This window comes from Cherax quadricarinatus, chromosome 36 (genome assembly GCF_038502225.1).
Source record: "Cherax quadricarinatus isolate ZL_2023a chromosome 36, ASM3850222v1, whole genome shotgun sequence".
Lineage (NCBI taxonomy): Eukaryota > Metazoa > Arthropoda > Malacostraca > Decapoda > Parastacidae > Cherax > Cherax quadricarinatus.
This window is the reverse complement of record NC_091327.1, coordinates 7,374,571-7,393,337: the sequence shown is the minus strand read 5'-3', so window position 1 is coordinate 7,393,337 and position 18,767 is coordinate 7,374,571. Positions and strand designations below refer to the sequence as shown.

General features: G+C 41.8%; 1 protein-coding gene across 7 annotated transcripts in view; it reads right to left on the bottom strand.

The window, feature by feature from the left end:
• Nucleotides 1-18,767, bottom strand: part of LOC128691432 (mitochondrial tRNA methylthiotransferase CDK5RAP1) — a 249,894-nt gene that overhangs the window by 122,112 nt on the left and 109,015 nt on the right. Inside the window, exon 4 of one of the 7 annotated variants that reach the window (XM_070091687.1) lies at nt 357-777. The exons of 5 other annotated variants lie outside the window; for them this stretch is intronic. In XM_070091687.1, coding sequence (XP_069947788.1) covers nt 633-777 — 145 coding nt within the window. In that variant the 3' untranslated portion in view covers nt 357-632. Of the gene's footprint in view, nt 1-356; nt 778-3,926; nt 4,054-18,767 lie in introns of those variants that run through there. One more of the 7 variants, XM_070091690.1, reaches the window with a different exon arrangement.

Genomic DNA, 18,767 nt, shown 5'->3' with positions numbered 1-18,767 from the left:
ATCATCAACTCTTAGCAACCTGGTTCGCTGGTTGGGGGAGATAGCCTGTAAATGAGGGTGTGTCCATGCGCCGAATAAAGGTTACGTACTCTTTGCATGCCACACCCCCACCCCCGAGAAGGCTCAGGATTAGGCTGCCACCTCCCAGTGGTAACCGTGCCGCCATGGCACAAAATAATGGGACCGCCTATCCTCTCCACCATCCAACTCTTAGATAGAGCTCAGCTTTCCTAGTGCCTGAAAGCCAAACCCTAAACTCAGAGTGAGACAGCAGTCAGATAAGCCAACATAGGTCCAAGATACAAGCGGACGGTAGCCCGTATCCCCTCACTAAAAAAAAACCCCACATCAGGGGATAAAAAAAAAGAGCTTGAAAGGGGGGTTACCACAAATACATCCTAACCTAAATAAAATATTAAACTAGACTCTTGACAAAGAGTCTGCCAACACATTTTCTTTGCCGGCAATATATTTAATAAAAATATTGTAGGGCTGCAGCCTGAGAGTCCAACGCATAAGCCTTGTGTTGTGATTCTTCATGGCTTGGAGATAGACTAACGGGTTGTGATCACTGTAGACTGTGACCACCTGCGATGTTTGGCCCACATAAACATCGAAATGCTCCAAAGCCATTACCAGCGCGAGGGCTTCTTTTTCAATGGTAGAGTAAGCTCTCTGATGTGGCTGGAACTTGGCTGAAAAGTATGCGATTGGCTGCAGCTCCTTGTTCCCGATTTGTAATAGTACCGCCCCAACCCCAGACTCACAAGCATCAACCTGTAATGAAAAAGGTTTGGAGAAGTCTGGAGACAAGAGAATGGGTGCAGAGCACAATAATCTTTTTGCTTTATCAAAAGCAGTGTTACAATCTGACGTCCAATTAAAGGGAACTTTATGACTGGTAAGAGAGGTAAGAGGGGCTACAATATCTGAGAAATTCTTACAGAATCTTCTGTAAAATCCTATCATGCCTAGGAAACGTTGAAGAGATTTCCTATCATGAGGAACTGGATATTCTTTAATCGAAAGAACTTTAGCAAGTTTAGGTGCAACTTTACCACTACCTACTTCATGGCCTAGAAAAGTGACAGTGGCCTGGCCAAAGGAAGATTTAGACAAATTAACTGTTAATTGGGAATTCTTAAAGGTCTCAAACAGAGCTTTAAGTCTAAGTAGGTGTTGATCCCAAGTATCAGACACCACAACAATATCATCTAGGTATGCTGCCGTGCCTTCAAGTCCTTTAATAGCCTGATGGACGAGTTTCTGGAATGAAGAGGGGGAATTTTTCATTCCGAAGGGGGTAACTGTATACTGATAATGACCTCCTGGAATCACGAAGGCAGAGATTTCCTTCGCCTTATCTGTCAAAGGTACCTGATAGTAACCTTTAAGGAGATCTAATTTGGACACAAAAGTAGCCTTACCCACAAAGTCAATTACGTCATCCAGACGAGGAAGAGGGTAAGCATCTGTAATTGTGACCTCGTTCACTTTACGGTAGTCTGTGCACATACGAAACCCTCCATCAGCCTTTTTTACTAGGATGCACGGTGAAGCCCATGGACTAGACGACTCCTCCACTAAACCATGTTCTAACAAGAAGTCTACTTCCTGCTGAAGTAACCTTTGCTTTTCAGGATTAGCTCTGTAGGGGGAGAGTTTAATTGGTTTAGATTTTCCCACATCTACATCATGGTAACCTAACGTACATTTTTTCGGCACATCCGAAAAAATATTAGGATATGACTGTAGAAGCTCAGTTAAATTGGTTGCTTGTATTTCAGATAATCCATCCATTAACGGGCTAGGATCCTTGAGGAGGACAGAATTTGAAAGTTTAGTATTAATTTCAGAGATAGAGTGCAAAGAGTCAGAGTCGTCCTCAGAGGTAGAGGACAGAGTCATTACTGGGACTTTATCTGGTGTATGAAAGGCCTTGATTTGATTTATGTGGTAAGTTTTTGTTTTTGAGGTCTTATCAATGGGAGCTACCACATAATTTAAATCAGATAATCTACTTACTATCTGCATAGGTCCCGTAAATCTAGCTTTCAAGGTGTGGCCAGGTATAGGTTCCTGCACCAACACCTTGTCTCCTGGATGGAAGGAGCGGAATTGTGCACTTCTGTCATACCTCTGTTTCATCTTACTTTGAGCTGTCTTTAGCTTAGCCGTGGCTAACTCACGTGCCACCTGCAACCTTGAAGACGGGTTGTAGAGTGCTGAGCTTACGTCTTCTCCCATCCATCCTTCTTTGAGCACCCGAAGAGGACCTCGTACATTGTGCCCAAAGATCAGCTCAAACGGACTATACCCTGTAGACTCTTGCACCGTCTCTCGTACTGAGAACAGCAACAATGGTAGAGATTCATCCCAATCTGTCGGAAAGTGCATGCAAAAACTTCTCATCATTGTTTTTAATGTTTGGTGGAATCTTTCCAAGGCGCCTTGGGACTGAGGGTGATAGGCAGTGGATAAGTTGTGAATTATCCCTAACCTAGTTAATACTTCCCTAAATGCTTTGGCAGTGAAGTTAGTACCTTGATCACTTTGTATAGTTTTAGGAATGCCAAAACAAGAAATGAATTTTGTTAAAGCTTTGAGAATAGCTTTAGTATTGATACTACGCATTGGGATCGCTTCAGGATATCTGGTTACTTTATCCATAATTGTAAATAAATACTGATTTCCAGACTTTGACTTAGGTAGTGGACCTACACAATCTATAATTAAATCTGCAAAAGGTTCTCCATCAGCAGGTATGGGTTGGAGAGGTGCAGGTTTAATAGAATGTCCAGGTTTTCCAACTTGCTGACATTCTCGGCAACACCTAATATGATTCTTCACATCTTTCTTTAATGTTGGCCAATAAAATTCTTTTGTGATTCTATACAAGGTTTTTGTAATTCCTAAGTGACCTCCTGATGACGTATTATGAGCTATATTTAATATCTGAGGTCTATACTTGGTTGGAACCACTAACCTGTCGTATAATTGCCGGCCCTCTGTCTCCTTACCAGTCTCAGTGCATACCAAATAATCATTTTTAACTTCATACTTGACTGGATGACCCAAAGAGGATTTACCCATGGCTGCCTCAAAAGCGAATTTTAACGAAGGGTCCTTACGTTGTTCCTCCCGGAAGGACAGTCCCTCGGGCATGGAAACAGAGACATCTGGCAATCCTGCAACCTGGGAATAGGAAGGCTTGATCGGGGTCTGTTCACTTGATTTACGAGACTCCGGCCGGTGTGTCTCATAAAACAACGTGGCTATTCCGAGATCGGAGTCGTCCAAGGATAGGTCAACATTCTCCCCAGACAGCCCTTGGGATGTTGCCCGAGTTATGGCCAACACTGGAGAAGCATTAATCATTATAGGTTCAGGACACGAACTAACAGTAGTAATGTTATTACCCAGTAATAACATGGCATTTTTCATGGGAAATCCTTTTGAGATACCTACAGTCAAGTACCCAGTGTAATATTTGCACTGTACATAAATTTTATGCAAAGGAACAGAATATATAGTTCCTCCATAGGCTTCCAATAAAACTGATGAATTCAAGGAAGTATTCTCTGAAAGGGGTAATATTCCTTCTCTGACAAGTGAGCAATATGCTCCAGTATCTCTAAAGGTATTTACTTTAGTTGGTTCTGAGTTTTCCTGAAGGGAAATAAGACTTTCGCAATAATAAGGGGCCATACCTTTTTCTACTTCTCTAGGGGACATGTTACTAGGGATATTAGAGATTTTCCCGATGGGTTGAGGTTTTTGGGGGCAGTTGGAACTGATATGACCTACTTTATTACACCTGAAGCAGACGACAGGCTTGCCCTTTACTCCCTGATGACGTTGCAAGTGGTGTCGTTCTGGCTGGTGCCTCTCTGGATATTGTTGTCGAGATGCTCCATAAGTAGTTTGCCTCTCCGCAGGGGGACCATATGTTGAGAAGCGTGGCTCACCAGGTGACTTGGTTGGATGTCGTAGACGCTCTCCCTCCGGCTGGCACTTCATTCTCCAATGTTGTCGATCTCTGCTCACGCCAGACTGTTGAAAAGAGAGACGGGACCGCTCGGACAAGGAGCGGTTCGTTTCGAAGGTATCAGCCAACCTGGCCGCCTCCAATGCAGTGGTTAAGTCACGATCCTGCAGAAAGACACGAACCTCTGGTCCCACAGACTCCAGCAGGTTATCAATCAGAATAAGCTGCACCAGCTCCTCAAAGTTAGAGACACCACTCGCTTTATACCAGCTGGTAAAAGCTTTGGTTTGCTGTCTCACAAAGTCCACCAGGGATTGACCAAGCTGCCGCCTGTTCAATTTGAAGGTCTTACGATATTTAGCTGGGATACATGTATATGCTCCCAACACTGTGGTCTTCACTACTTGATAATCAGAGAATTCAGCGTCAGTTAATACCGACGTAAATTCCTGTGCCTTACCCAATAATGCTGTATGAACCAACGCTGCCCAGTGCTGTTCCGGCCACCTCAAGGCTCGAGCCTGATTTTCGAAGCTTTCGAAAAATTGCTCTGGTTCGGCCTCATTGAAGCGGGGAACAAGCTGTACTGCTTTTTGTAAACTGAAATCGTTTACAGAATGCGAAAACTGCCTCCTTTCTCTTTCCCTATCAAATTCTTCCCTTGCGAATGCTCTCTGTTCCCTAGTTTGCTCAAGATTGATTTTTGCCAGCTGAAGTGCCAACGACGCTGATTCACCCTGAGACAACCCAGCTGCACTATACTGACCATTTTGCTCCGTAGGTGTATCATCTTCCTCCTGCGAGAACATAGTAGTTTTTGCCCTAGCTCCCGTAGAGGGAGGAGTCTGATGTGCCATCTCTTCTTCAATAAGTATGTCAGCAATAAGTGAACGCAGTTGCGCAGCTGTAAGAGTGCGTTTATAGGGAATGCCAATGGAACGAGCAATTTGCCAACAACGCTGTAGGGACAATTTAGGTAGGTTATGCAAAGTATATGCCGACACCAGGCGTCTGACTCGTCTAGGTGGCATAAGTTATTCGCTATGCACAGTACGAATACCCTAACGTAACACGTTAATTTGCAGAACACGCTTAGCTATGCACAGTACGATTGCAGAATACGCATACAAGCAAAGCCGACTGCACACAAGACTGACCGTAGCGAAGCGAGCACACTGAACAAGCTAGTAGCGAGCTGCTGAACGATCACACAATAGCAAGGCTGATCATAAGCAACTGACACGCAAAATTTGTAAAGCGAAGCGAAACAGCAAGCTACACAATGTTCCTGCTACAAGCTTCACCCTAAGCTCAACCGTTTCTCTAAGTCCAGCTCTCGGACAGGATACCCATATTACAACCTGGGATTTCAAATGGCCTGTTATCCCAGGTGTAATGGGAGCAAATAAACACAGTAGAAAAAGTTTAGACTTATATTATCCTTCACCAATTATAACAGCAATATGTACACTATGTACAGTGATAAATATAGTGCACTCCACGGTAAGCAAGGCAGAAATAGAAGCCACAAGATAGCAGACCGTGCTTCAACCAGCTCTAGAGTGGGAATGACAAGGGCAGACAGGAGAGCGGTATCCACATAACCTCTGCGATTGTCAATCCCACCTTCTTATTGGCTAGAACCTGGTCACTAGTTGAACGATGGGGCCCCATCATCAACTCTTAGCAACCTGGTTCGCTGGTTGGGGGAGATAGCCTGTAAATGAGGGTGTGTCCATGCGCCGAATAAAGGTTACGTACTCTTTGCATGCCACAATCATCCACCTCAAGGAACACATCAAGTTCCTGTACACTTGTAAATATATAATAGAACATTACTAATATACAACATTTTTCATATTTTTGTTGTAAACAACTATTGTTGGTTTAGAAAGACACGTAAGCAAACACTATGACATATTTATTAGAAAACGTTTCGGTCCTGGGACCTTGATCACTTCTCAACCAACTTGTCGGTATTTATTACCAAGGTTTATACCAAACAACTATTGTAAACAAAATAATAATTAAAATATTAGTGTGTTTATTGTGTTGAATACAACAGTACCATATAGTACCATATGGTACAATGAACCATATGGTATCATTGTACTGTATGGTACAATGTACCATGTGGTACCATTGCATCTTATGGTACCATTACTCCATATGGTACCATGAGGTACCATTGCACCATATGGTATCATAAGGTACCATTGCACCGTATGGTACCACTGTATCATATGGTACCATGTACCAAATGGTGCCATTGTACCATATGGTACCACTGTATCATATGGTACCATTGTATCATGTACCATTGTACCATATTGTACAATTGTATCATATGGTGTCATTGTACCATATGGTACCATTGCACCCTATGGCACCATTGTACCATATGTTACTATATGGTACTGCTGTATTCAACACAATAACCACACTAATATTTTCATCATTTTGTTTACAATAAACTTGTAAACAATTTTTGTAAGCAATATAATGATAAACAAATTAGTGCAGTTATTGTGTTGAATACAATGAGTGTACACTTATACAATATACATTATACTGGTCTCACAGGCCACAAATGTTATTAGAAAAAGAAAAAAATTAGAAAAGAAAAGAAAAAAGTATAAAAAACGTAAATTAAAAAAATGGGATTTTGCTGAAGTCACTGATGTTGCCGCCACCCGGTCATTTTGGGTCAACTTCCCGCCGCTGTATCTCGGTAAGTACTGATCAGAATTTTTTTTTGTTTTATTACCTTCACAAAAATATTATCTTTAATTCTGTAAGAAAAAAATTTTTTTTTTTTTTCAAAATTTCTTGGACACTAGGGCACCACTTCAGATTTGGCCTTGGACCCTGAAAAGGTTAAAGAGAGATATAAAGAAAGGAATAAGAAAAGCAAAAAGGGATTATGAGGCTAAGGTTGCAAGGGATTCAAAGACTAACCCAAAAGGGTTCTTTCAGGTATACAGAAGTAAGATTAGGGACAAGATTGGCCCACTTACGAGTAACTCTGGTCAGATCACTGACAGTGATAAGGATATGTGTGAAATTCTCAATACCTACTTCCTCACAGTTTTCACCCAGGAAAATACTAGCAATATTCCTGAAATAATAGATTATGTAGAACAGGATAATAAACTATGTACGACTGCAGTAACTAGTGACATGGTCATCAAACGAATGGAGAAACTAAAACCTACCAAATCCCCAGGCCCTGATGAACTGTTTGCAAGGGTGTTAAAGGAATGTAAAGAGGAACTTAGCATATCTTTGGCTAATCTTTTTAATATATCACTACAAACTGGCATAGTGCCTGATAAGTGGAAAATGGCAAATGTAATACCTATTTACAAGGCAGGTGACAGGTCCTTGGCTTCGAATTATAGACCAATAAGCCTTACCTCCATAGTGGGAAAATTTATGGAATCAAAAATTGCCGAAGCAATTCGTAGCCATCTTAGTTCTTCAACTCTATACAGTGGACCCTCGCATAACGCTATTAATCCGTTCCTGAGAGCTCAATGTTATGCAAAATTATCGTTATGCGAATTAATTTTCCCCATAAGAAATAATGGAAATCAAATTAATCCGTTCCTGACACCCAAAAGTATGAAAAATTTTTTTTTTTACCACATGAAATATTAATTTTAATACACACAAACTGAAGAAGACATGCACAGTTACATGACACTTACCTTTATTGAAGATCTGGTGATGATTGATGGGATGGGAGGAGGGGAGAGTGTTGATGGTCTTAGTGTTTAGAAGGGGAATCCCCTTCCATTAGGACTTGAGGTGTCAAGTCCTTTTCCGGGGTTACTTCCCTTCTTCTTTTAATGCCACTAGGACCAGCTTCAGAGTCACTGGACTTCTGTCGCACAACATATCTGTCCATAGAGGTCTGTACCTCTCGTTCCTTTATGACTTTCCTAAAGTGGTTCACAACACTGTCAGTGTACAGGTTGCCAACACGGCTTGCAACAGCTGTCTGAGGGTGATTTTCATCCATAAAGGTTTGCACTTTAAGCCACATTGCACAGATTTCCTTAATCTTTGAAGTAGGCAACTTCTTCAATTTCTCTCTCCCCTCCTCCGAAGCAGTTTCCTCAGGTCTGCCCTCTTGCTGTTGAAGATGATCTAGCAGCTCATCAGTGGTTAGTTCTTCATTGTCCTCCTCCACCAACTCTTCCACATCATCCCCACTAACCTCCAACCCCAAGGACTTCCCCAATGCCACAGTTGATTACTCAACTGGCATATGCCTCTCAGGGTTAGCCTCAAATCCTTCAAAATCCCTTTGGTCTACACATTCTGGCCACAGTTTCTTCCAAGCAGAGTTCAAGGTCCTCTTAGTCACTCCCTCCCAAGCCTTACCTATAAGGTTTACACAATTGAGGATATTAAAGTGATCTCTCCAAAACTCTCTTAGAGTCAATTGAGTTTCTGAGGTCACTACAAAGCACCTTTCAAACAGAGCTTTTGTGTACAGTTTTTTGAAGTTTGCAATAACCTGCTGGTCCATGGGCTGCAGGAGAGGAGTGGTATTAGGAGGCAAAAACTTGACCTTAATGAAGCTCATGTCCCCACAAAGTCGCTCTGCCAAGTCTGTAGGATGACCAGGGGCATTGTCTAACACCAGGAGGCACTTAAGGTCTAATTTCTTTTCAGTTAGGTAATTTTTCACATTGGGGGCAAATGCTTGGTGTAACCAGTCATAGAAAAAGTCCCTAGTGACCCATGCCTTACTGTTTGCCCTCCACAGCACACACAAATTAGCCTTGAGGATATTCTTTTGCCTGAACGCTCTGGGAGTTTCAGAGTGATACACTAATAAAGGCTTCACTTTGCAATCACCACTAGCATTGGCACACATTAACAGAGTAAGCCTGTCTTTCATAGGCTTATGTCCTGGGAGTGCCTTTTCCTCCTGAGTAATGTAGGTCCTGCTTGGCATTTTCTTCCAAAACAGGCCTGTTTCGTCACAATTAAACACTTGTTCAGGTTTCAGTCCTTCACTGTCTATGTACTCCTTGAATTCCTGCACATATTTTTCAGCTGCTTTGTGGTCCGAACTGGCAGCCTCACCATGCCTTATCACACTATGTATGCCACTACGCTTCTTAAATCTCTCAAACCAACCTTTGCTGGCCTTAAATTCACTCACATCATCACTAGTTGCAGGCATTTTTCTAATTAAATCCTGATGCAACTTCCTAGCCTTTTCACTTATGATCGCTTGAGAGATGCTATCTCCTGCTATCTGTTTTTCGTTTATCCACACCAATAAGAGTCTCTCAACATCTTCTATCACTTGCGATCTTTGTTTCGAAAACACAGTTGCACCTTTGGCAAGAACAGCTTCCTTGATTGCCGTTTTCTTGGACACAATAGTAGCGATGGTTGATTGGGGTTTACTATACAACCTGGCCAGCTCGGAGACACGTACTCCACTTTCATACTTAGCAATGATCTCTTTCTTCATCTCTATAGTAATTCTCACCCTTATTCCTGTAGGGTTGGCACTAGAAGCTTTCTTGGGGCCCATGGTCACTTATTTTGCAGATGAAATCACCAAAAACGCTGTAATAATACGAAATGTTCCGATTGTATGCTTGGATGTTACCGCGGAGGCTGGCTTGTAAACAATGCCACCGGCGGAACATGTGAGGCTGGCTCAGGCCGCACATAGACGCGTCTCGGACGAATAGCGTTGAGCGAGTTTTTTAGTGCTATGCGAGGCAAAATTTTAGCGATAAAATGTATCGCCATGCGGATTTAATGTTACGTGATGCCAAAGTTATGCGAGGGTCCACGGTATATCCTGAAAGCAGGAATAAATAAAGGGGATGTAAATAGCGTGCTGAAAATTTCCAGCCAAGACAGGGCTCGCAGCAATGGTTTCAAGTTGGAAAAATTCACATTCAGGAAGGATATAGGAAAGCACTGGTTTGGTAATAGAGTCGTGGATGAGTGGAACAAATTCCCGAGTACAGTTATTCAGGCTAAAATATTGTGTAGTTTTAAAAATAGGTTAGATAAATACATGAGTGGGTGTGGGTGGGTGTGAGTTGGACCTGACTAGCTTGTGCTGCTGGGTCTGGTGCCATGCTCCATCCTTGAGTGGAGGTGACCAGACTGGGTGGGTCATTGGGCTAATCCAGGATGGGTGGGTCATTGGGCTAACCCCCCCCGGGGGGGGGGGATGGACATCCTCCGCATGGGTCAGTAGGCCTATTACAGTGTTCCTTCTTTCTTATGTTCTTATGTATATATCAGGTTTCTATGTTATTTATATTGTTTGTTATGTCATATTAGATGAACTGTGATAGATAAATAAGCTGTATATATGATATTAGCTTAAATTATTCAAGAAGTATTTTGTCTGGTCTCCAGACAAACTATCGTCCACCACCGACACCGCCCTTACCACTACATGAATTACATATTTTATTCATTTTAGAGTATATATCAGGTTTCCATGTTATTTATATTGTTTATTATGTCATATTAGATCAAGTGAGACAGATAAATAAGCCATAAAGTTGATATTAGCGAAATTGTTGAAGTACAGAATTCCACTGAAACGGATTAATTACATTTCAATTAATTTAAATGAGAAAAATTGACTCTGCAAATGAGCAAATCCAGTTACGAGCAAGGTCTTGGAACGGATTAAACTCGCAAGTAGAGGTTCCACTGTAGTAGTAATACAGTGGAACCCTGGTTTTCCTCTTTAATCCGTTCCAGAAGGTCAGCCGAAAACCAATTTATACGAAAACTGAAGTAATATTTCCCCTAAGAAATAAAGTAAATCCCATTAATCCATACCAGACACCAAAAAATATTAACAAAATACAAATTTTATAGAGAATAACTATAGTTTTACATATAGAAAACAATAAGAAATAAATATAAAAAGCACTAATGAAATGGATAAATGAACATTTAACATCACTTTTACCTTTACTGAAGACTCTTGTTATAGTATGTAAGACCGCGAGGAGAGGTGAGGGAGGAAAGGTTATTGTTTGGAAGGGGAATCCACCTTCATAAGGACTTCAGGTATCAAAGCCCTATCCGGGGTTGCTTCCCCTCTTTGTCTTTTACTGGCACTAAGACCAGCATTAGTCACTGGACCCCTGTCACACAAAAAATCTGTCCATAGAGGCCTGTTTCAGGTGTCTCTTTAAGATTTGCCTAAAATGGGACATGGCATTGTCATTGAACATGTTGCTGACACATCTTGCAACAGCTTTGTTAGGGTGATATTTCTCCACAAAACTTTGCACCTCACTCCACTTTGCATAAATGTCCTTAATTGCTGAAGAAGGCACCTTCTCCCCTCTCTCCTCCTCCTCCTCCTCCTCCCCCCTCTGAAGCATTTTCCTCAGCTATTCCAAATGAAGGTCTTGCAGCTCTTCAGTGATTAGCAGTAACAAGCACAAAAAACAATGAATTATTACAATATGTTTCAGATGAATGCACAGAGTAATGCTCACTGAACAAGTAACAAAGGCAGACTGAGTCACGAGTTGGGATCCTCTCCAAGATACGATACTACATGCCGCAAACTGCCCTTCTCACACTATACCATTCACTTATATATCCATACCTCACCTATGCTATCTGTGCTTGGGGTTCAACTGCAGCAACACACCTAAAGCCAATAATAACCCAACAAAAAGCCGCAGTAAGAATAATCACTAAATCCCATCCCTGGCAACACCCCCCCCCCACTCTTCATAGATCTAAACTTACTCCCTGCTCAGTACATCCACACTTACTACTGTGCAATCTACATCTACAGGACCTTAAATTCCAATATTAACCTTGACCTAAAACGCTTTCTTCATAGTTGTGACAGAATCCACAGGCACAACACCAGACACAAACATCTCTATGACATTCCCCATGTCCGACTAAACCTTTACAAAAATTCAATGTATGTCAAAGGCCCTAAAATCTGGAACACCCTACCTGAAAATTCCAAAACTGCAGACACATTCATCACCTTCAAAACTACCATCAGAAAACATCTTATCTCCCTGATACACCCTGTCAACTAATAATACGAATACCACCTGGTGGTTCACACTTACACTCACTCACCCATTTGACCATAAACAGAAATATCAATCTCAATCTCAAAATAATGAATCTTAACTAGTCATAAGTTGGCCTGTGATACTCCAATACTGAAACTATGTATAGTGCCAAAACAAAAGCATTCACATTGCTAAACTCACAACTAGTATTTAGTCACTTAGCCATAATACCAACTTACCTCATAATTTTGTAACATTTTAAACCTAAGATTTAATATAAGTCTGCCTGAAATGCCTAGCCATGCTAGGCATTCTAGTGGTACACTCTGTAATTATTATTTTACTACATGTAAACCACACAATAACCAAATTCTGTAAACTCAGCATTGTAATACTTATAGAGAATAAACTTTGAATTTGAATTTGAATGTATGAGCGGGTGCGTCCCGCGGGCAGGCGGACGCATCTGGTACAGACAATTTCCGAGCAGATGTACGAAAATGGGGAAAATTTCGCCAAAAAAAAGTGGTCGAAAACTGAACTGTATAATAACCAGGCTGGACGAAAACCAGGGTTTCACTGTAGCACCAGCAGTAGTAATAGTAGTAGTAATAGTAGTAGTAATAGCAATAATAATAGTAGTAGTAATAGTAGTAGTAGTAATAGTAGTAGTAGTAATAGTAGTAGTAGTAATAGTAGTATTAGTAATAGTAGTATTAGTAATAGTAGTATTAGTAATAGTAGAATTAGTAATAGTAGTATTAGTAATGGTAGTAGTAATAGTAGTAGTAGCAGTAGTAACAATAGTAGTAGTACTAGTAATAGTAGTAGTAATAGCAGCAGTGATAGTAGTAGTAGTAATAGTAGTAGTAATAGTAGTAGCAGCAATAGTAGTAACATAAGTAGTAGTAATAGTAAAAGTAGTAGCTGCAATAGTAGTAGTAGTAGTAATAGTGGTAGCAGTAGTACAGGTCAGCTATCACTAATCTGGCAATCTGTTATCCGGTTCCATCAGTAATCTGACACTAATTTCAGCTAGCATAATTTAAAATTTCATCATTATACTGACTCAAATCATTATCTAACTCAAATTTCATCATTATACTGACTCAGAAATTGTGCAGATAACAGTAAATCCACAGTAGCAAGCCAGCAGAGAAGAAAGCAGTGACGAAAATAAGGAAAATATAGCAGTCTCTCTATTGATCTGTTAATTAACCCTTTCAGGGTTGGTGCCATACTAGTACGGCTTGCACACGATGGTTGGTGCCGTACTAGTACGTGTAAATTCTAGCGGCTTCAAATTAAGTAGGATACAGCTGGTAGGCCAAGATGTGAGAGAATGGGTCTGTGTGGTGAATGTGTGCAGTAGGAAAAAATTCTGGAACCCAGTGGCACATTGTGGGAATGCCATTTTAGTACACCTTGCTCACCATGCCTCACGGTAAGAAACTCCTCACTCCTCGGCGAATTGGGACACTTTTGTTCCCCAGTGACAGTTCTAATAGAGATGGAAGTGCCAGTGAAGATGAGTTTCAAGGTTTTGATTAGGTTGTGACCAAAACTAATGACCTTAATCCAGGTAATAGTGAGGAAAACCCAGACGACCCTCAGCCCTCCACCTCTGATGCTGGGCTGTCTTGCTCATGTTCAGTTGTACCAGAACAAAAGAGGAAACTCCTATTTTCCCATATCCCGGACTCAAATGTGAGCATTGGTGACGATAGTGATAGTGGATATGAACTACAAGCTCTTGAAAACAGTTCCAGTAGCGATAGTGAAGTGGAATATTCTCCAGTGAAGCGTCAGTATATACGATGGTATATGCGCTCTGGTAGTGTGCCATACGCTATTCCAAGGGCAAGGAGTACATCCCATGGCTGTACAACAGGAACAGATAGTGAAAATGAAGATGATAGTGTTGCAGTTGGGATGGAAAATGCGCATGGTAGTGGTGGTGCCAGCCATGAGGCATGAGCAGTGAGCCATGCTGCCACCCACGGCACTGCCTCAGCTGATCTACAACAAAGGCCACCATCCCCCACCCACCCACCACACCAGCCTCTACAACCACAACCACAACCACAACCTCTAAAACCTCAACCACCTGTCCATATCCAGTACCCACCAACAGACCGCACCTGGGATTGGGAGGAAGCTGCCAATTCTGTTCCAAATCCCCATCACTTTGATGAAAGCCAAAGTGGAATACAGCCATCTTGTACACTTGGGAACAATGCCACTGAACTGGAATGTTTCGAGTTATTCTTTGACGAACCTCTGATGGAAATTATTCTCAGGGAAAGCAACAGATACTTCGAGTACACCATGGCAAACACAATACTTTCACCAAACTCACGCCTACACCAGTGGAAGGAGACTACTGTGGCTGAGATGTATCTTTTCTTTGCCACAATAATGCTTATGCCACATGTGTATAAGCACAGTATCAAATCATACTGGTCAAGAGACCACCTGATTGCAACCCCAGGTTTCAGTGATATAATGCAAATGAATCGATTTGTGCTACTATTACATATGCTTCACTTCTCAGACAAAACCAGGCCTGACAGAAACAACAGGTTATATAAGATTAGGAATGTGTTTGTGTATCTAAAACAGAAATTCAATATGTATCTTTATCCCTTCAGGAAGCTTGTTACTGATGAGTCTTTGATTCTGTTCAAAGGAAGACTCTCATTCAAGCAGTACATACCAAGCAAGAGGAAATGCTTTGGTATAAAGTTATTTGTGCTTTGTGATTGCTACAGTGGTCTTGTATTGGATATAATTGTGTACAATGTAAGTAATACATTGCGAGATACCAGGAAGTTACTGGGTACCTCCAGTGATGTGGTTAGAACAATGATGGAACCATATCTTGGTAAGGGACATATATTATATACCGATAACTGGTACACAAGCCCCTTACTCAGTGATTTCTTGCGAGTGAACATGACAGATGTGTGTAGCACAGTGCATGCAAATTGTAAACATATGCCCAGGTTCAACGCTGGCACTCTTAGAGGTGAGGTGCAGGCGTTTGCTGCCAAAGACATCATGGCATTTTGGTAGCATGACAAATGAGCTGTCACACTGTTGTCACCAGTTCACCCTAACGAAATGGTAGACACTGGCAGGCAGCACAGAGAGAGCAATGAACCCATTCTAAAACCTGCAGCTGTGATTGACTACACCCTCAATATGCATTCAGTGGACAAATGTGACATGCAGACTGGGTTTGCTAATTGTGTTCGCAAGAGTTATAAGTGGTACATAAAACTCTTTTTCCATATTCTGGACATTTCCATGCTCAATGCTTATAATATGTATAAAATGAGGACCAGAAACAAACCACCATATGGCGAATTTTGTTTGTCATCAGACAAATAATAATCAAGTACCAAGAAACAACACCTGCAACAGAAAACCACCCACGAAATTATCAACAATTACCTTCTCGTCTGAAGCATGGTGATCACTTCCTAACAAAACTGCCTGCTACTGCTTTCAAGAAAAAGGCTCAGAAGAGGTGTTACATCTGTGCACATACAAAAAAAATGCCCACAACAACGCAGAGACACTCGTTTTATGTGTGAGGAGTGTAAAACATCATAGTGCATGACACAATGTTTCAAAGACTTTCACAGGCTGCAGAACTTCTAGAAACATGTCCTGTGACTGTATACGTGTATATAAAATATAGAAAAATAGCAATAAACAACATTTTATATTGTTCGTTTGTGTAAACAAGTTTGTAAACAATATAGCGACAAGAGTGTTTGTGCAGTTATTGTGTAGTATAAAAAAGAAATAACTTTTTAGCTTTAGAATATTTACTTTGTCTTATACTTAAGTGTAATTATAGATTCACTATAAATCTTATGATAACAAGCATTGATCCTGATACCAACCTCTTATTTAATGACTTAAATGAATCAAATGGTAACTGTAATTACTACACAGCAGAACAAGCAAAGGCACTTCTCAGAGCCAACAACAACATAACTGTCTTTAACTACAATATCAGATCTTTAAGCAAACATTACGATGACCTCATAGCATTACTAAATTCCTTGCATGCCAGTATATCCATCATTACTCTCACCAAAACCTGGCTAAAGCCTGATACTACAGATATCTATGCCATTCCTGGTTACACAGCCATACACAACTGTAGGCCAGATCAACAAGGGGGTGGCACAGCTAAATAATACTCAGACCAACTAGGATGTATCACTAATACTTGCACAAGGGATGAACATGGGGAATATATAATAGCTAAATTCAAATCCAAATACCTACTAAAACCTCTCACAGTGATAAACATCTACAGAGTTCCACAGTCAAACATTAGCCGTTTTAGTGAAAACCTAGGAAGTATGATAACTGATGCTCAGGTGACTTCAATATAAATCTCCTGCAAGACCAGGACCCACACGTTACTTAATTCACAAACACTATGAGTAACTGCTTGCTGCTACCAACAATAACAAAACCTACAAGAATCTCAGAGACTAGTGTTTCCTTATTAGACCACATCTGGACCAACACCATATCCCCTTTAAAATCAGGCATAATCACAGATAACACCGCAGACCACTACCTTACCAATCTAGGTAAATTACCCAAAGCCACTACTAAAGTAACCTTCAGACTTCATACTGAGGCAGCCATTAACAACTTCACAACAGCAATGACAAACATCGACTGGCTGAGCTAGAAACCTATACAGATACTGACAAATGTATTAATAATTTTCTAAAAAAAGACCCAATGTCTCTATAACAAGCACTGCCCTAAAAAAAACAAATAGATCACAGCTAAGAGACTGAACAGTCCCTGGCTTACACCTAGCATCCTCAAATCCATAAATATAAAGCACCTATACAAAAAACAGTACAGAATGGGTCACATAACCAGAGACCAAACAAAACGTTACTCATCAATCCTAACCAGCCTGATAAGAAGGGCAAAAAAATTGTATTACGAGAACAGATTATCCTACTTAAAAGGTGATATAAAAAAGACCTGAAAAAACCCTATCTGAAATTCTAGGAACAAAAAAGATATCAGCAAACAGAGCAATCAAACTAACAAATCCAGATGAACCCCAACTCCCACCAACTGAAACAGTAAACAGACTCAATGTTTTCTCCTCCACCATAGGAAAAATCCTTGCTGATAAAATCCCAAGCTCAAATACCCCACCCAATGACTACCTCACTGGCAACTACCCGAACACACTGTTCCTGGCTCCGACTAACCCAACAGAAGTCTCCCTTATTATCAACACACTAAAACACAAGACAGGAGATTTAAATACCTTACTACCCTTTACAGTGGGCCCCGACAATACGATGGCATCACCTTACGTTAAATCCACCATACGATACATTTTAACACAAAAATTTTGCCTCACCTCACGCGATTCGACCGAGACGCATCCCACGTGTGGCCTGAGCATGCCTCAGCTGCCCCGTGGGTGCCAGTGTTTACAAGGCAGCCAGTGCGGTCACATCCACGCATACAATCGGAACATTTCATATTATCACAGCGTTTTTAGTGATTGTACCTGCAAAATAAGTCACCATGGGCCCCAAGAAAGCTTCTAGTGGCAACCCGTGTGGTAAAAAAGGTGAAAATTACTATGCACCATGGTGAGCTGCTGCTGCACCACAGTCAGCTGCTGCTGCACCACAGTCAGCTACTGCTACACCACCGTCAGCTGCTGCTGCACAATGGTCAGCTGCTGCTGCACCATGGTCAGCTGCTGCTGCACCACATTCAGCTGCTGCTGCACCACGGTCAGCTGCTGCTGCACCACAGTCAGCTACTGCTACACCACCGTCAACTGTTGCTGCACCACGGTCACCTGTTGCTGCACCACGGTCAGCTGCTGCTGCACCACGGTCAGCTGCTGCTGCACCACAGTCAGCTGCTGCTGCACCACCATCAGCTGTTTCTGACCAACATGACTCGTCCCGAACCTGTCCGTCTAGCCTGAGCGCCTCAGCTGGACTGCCGACAATGTTTACAAGCCAGGGTGGCCGCTTGCATGCATACATTCGATACATTTTGTATTATTCCATTGTTTATAATGCTTGTAACTGCTAAATAAGCCATCATGGGCCCAAAGAAAGCTTCTAGTGCCAACTCTGTGGTAAAAAGGGTGAGAAATATGTACTATCATACCACGGTCAGCTGCTGCTGCACCACAGTCAGCTGTTGCTGCACCACAGTCAGCTGTTGCTGCACCAGTCAGTTGCTGCTGCATCATGGTCAGCTGCTGCTGTACCACAGTCAGCTGCTGCTGCACCACCATCAGCTGTTTCTGTCCAACATATGACTCCTCCCGAACCTGTCCGTCTAGCCTGAGCGCCTCAGCTGGACTGCCGTCATTGTTTACAAGCCAGGGTGGCCACTTGCATGCATACATTCGATACATTTTGTATTATTCCATTGTTTATGGTGCTTATAACTGCTAAATGAGCCACCATGGGCCCAAAGAAAGCTTCTAGTGCTAACCCTGTGGTAAAAAGGGCGAGAAATATGTACTATCGTACCACGGTCAGCTGCTGCTGCACCATGGTCAGCTGTTGCTGAACCACAGTCGGCTGTTGCTGCACCACAGTCGGCTGTTGCTGCACCACGGTCAGCTGTTGCTGCACCACGGTCAGCTGTTGCTGCACCACGGTCAGCTGTTGCTGCACCAGACT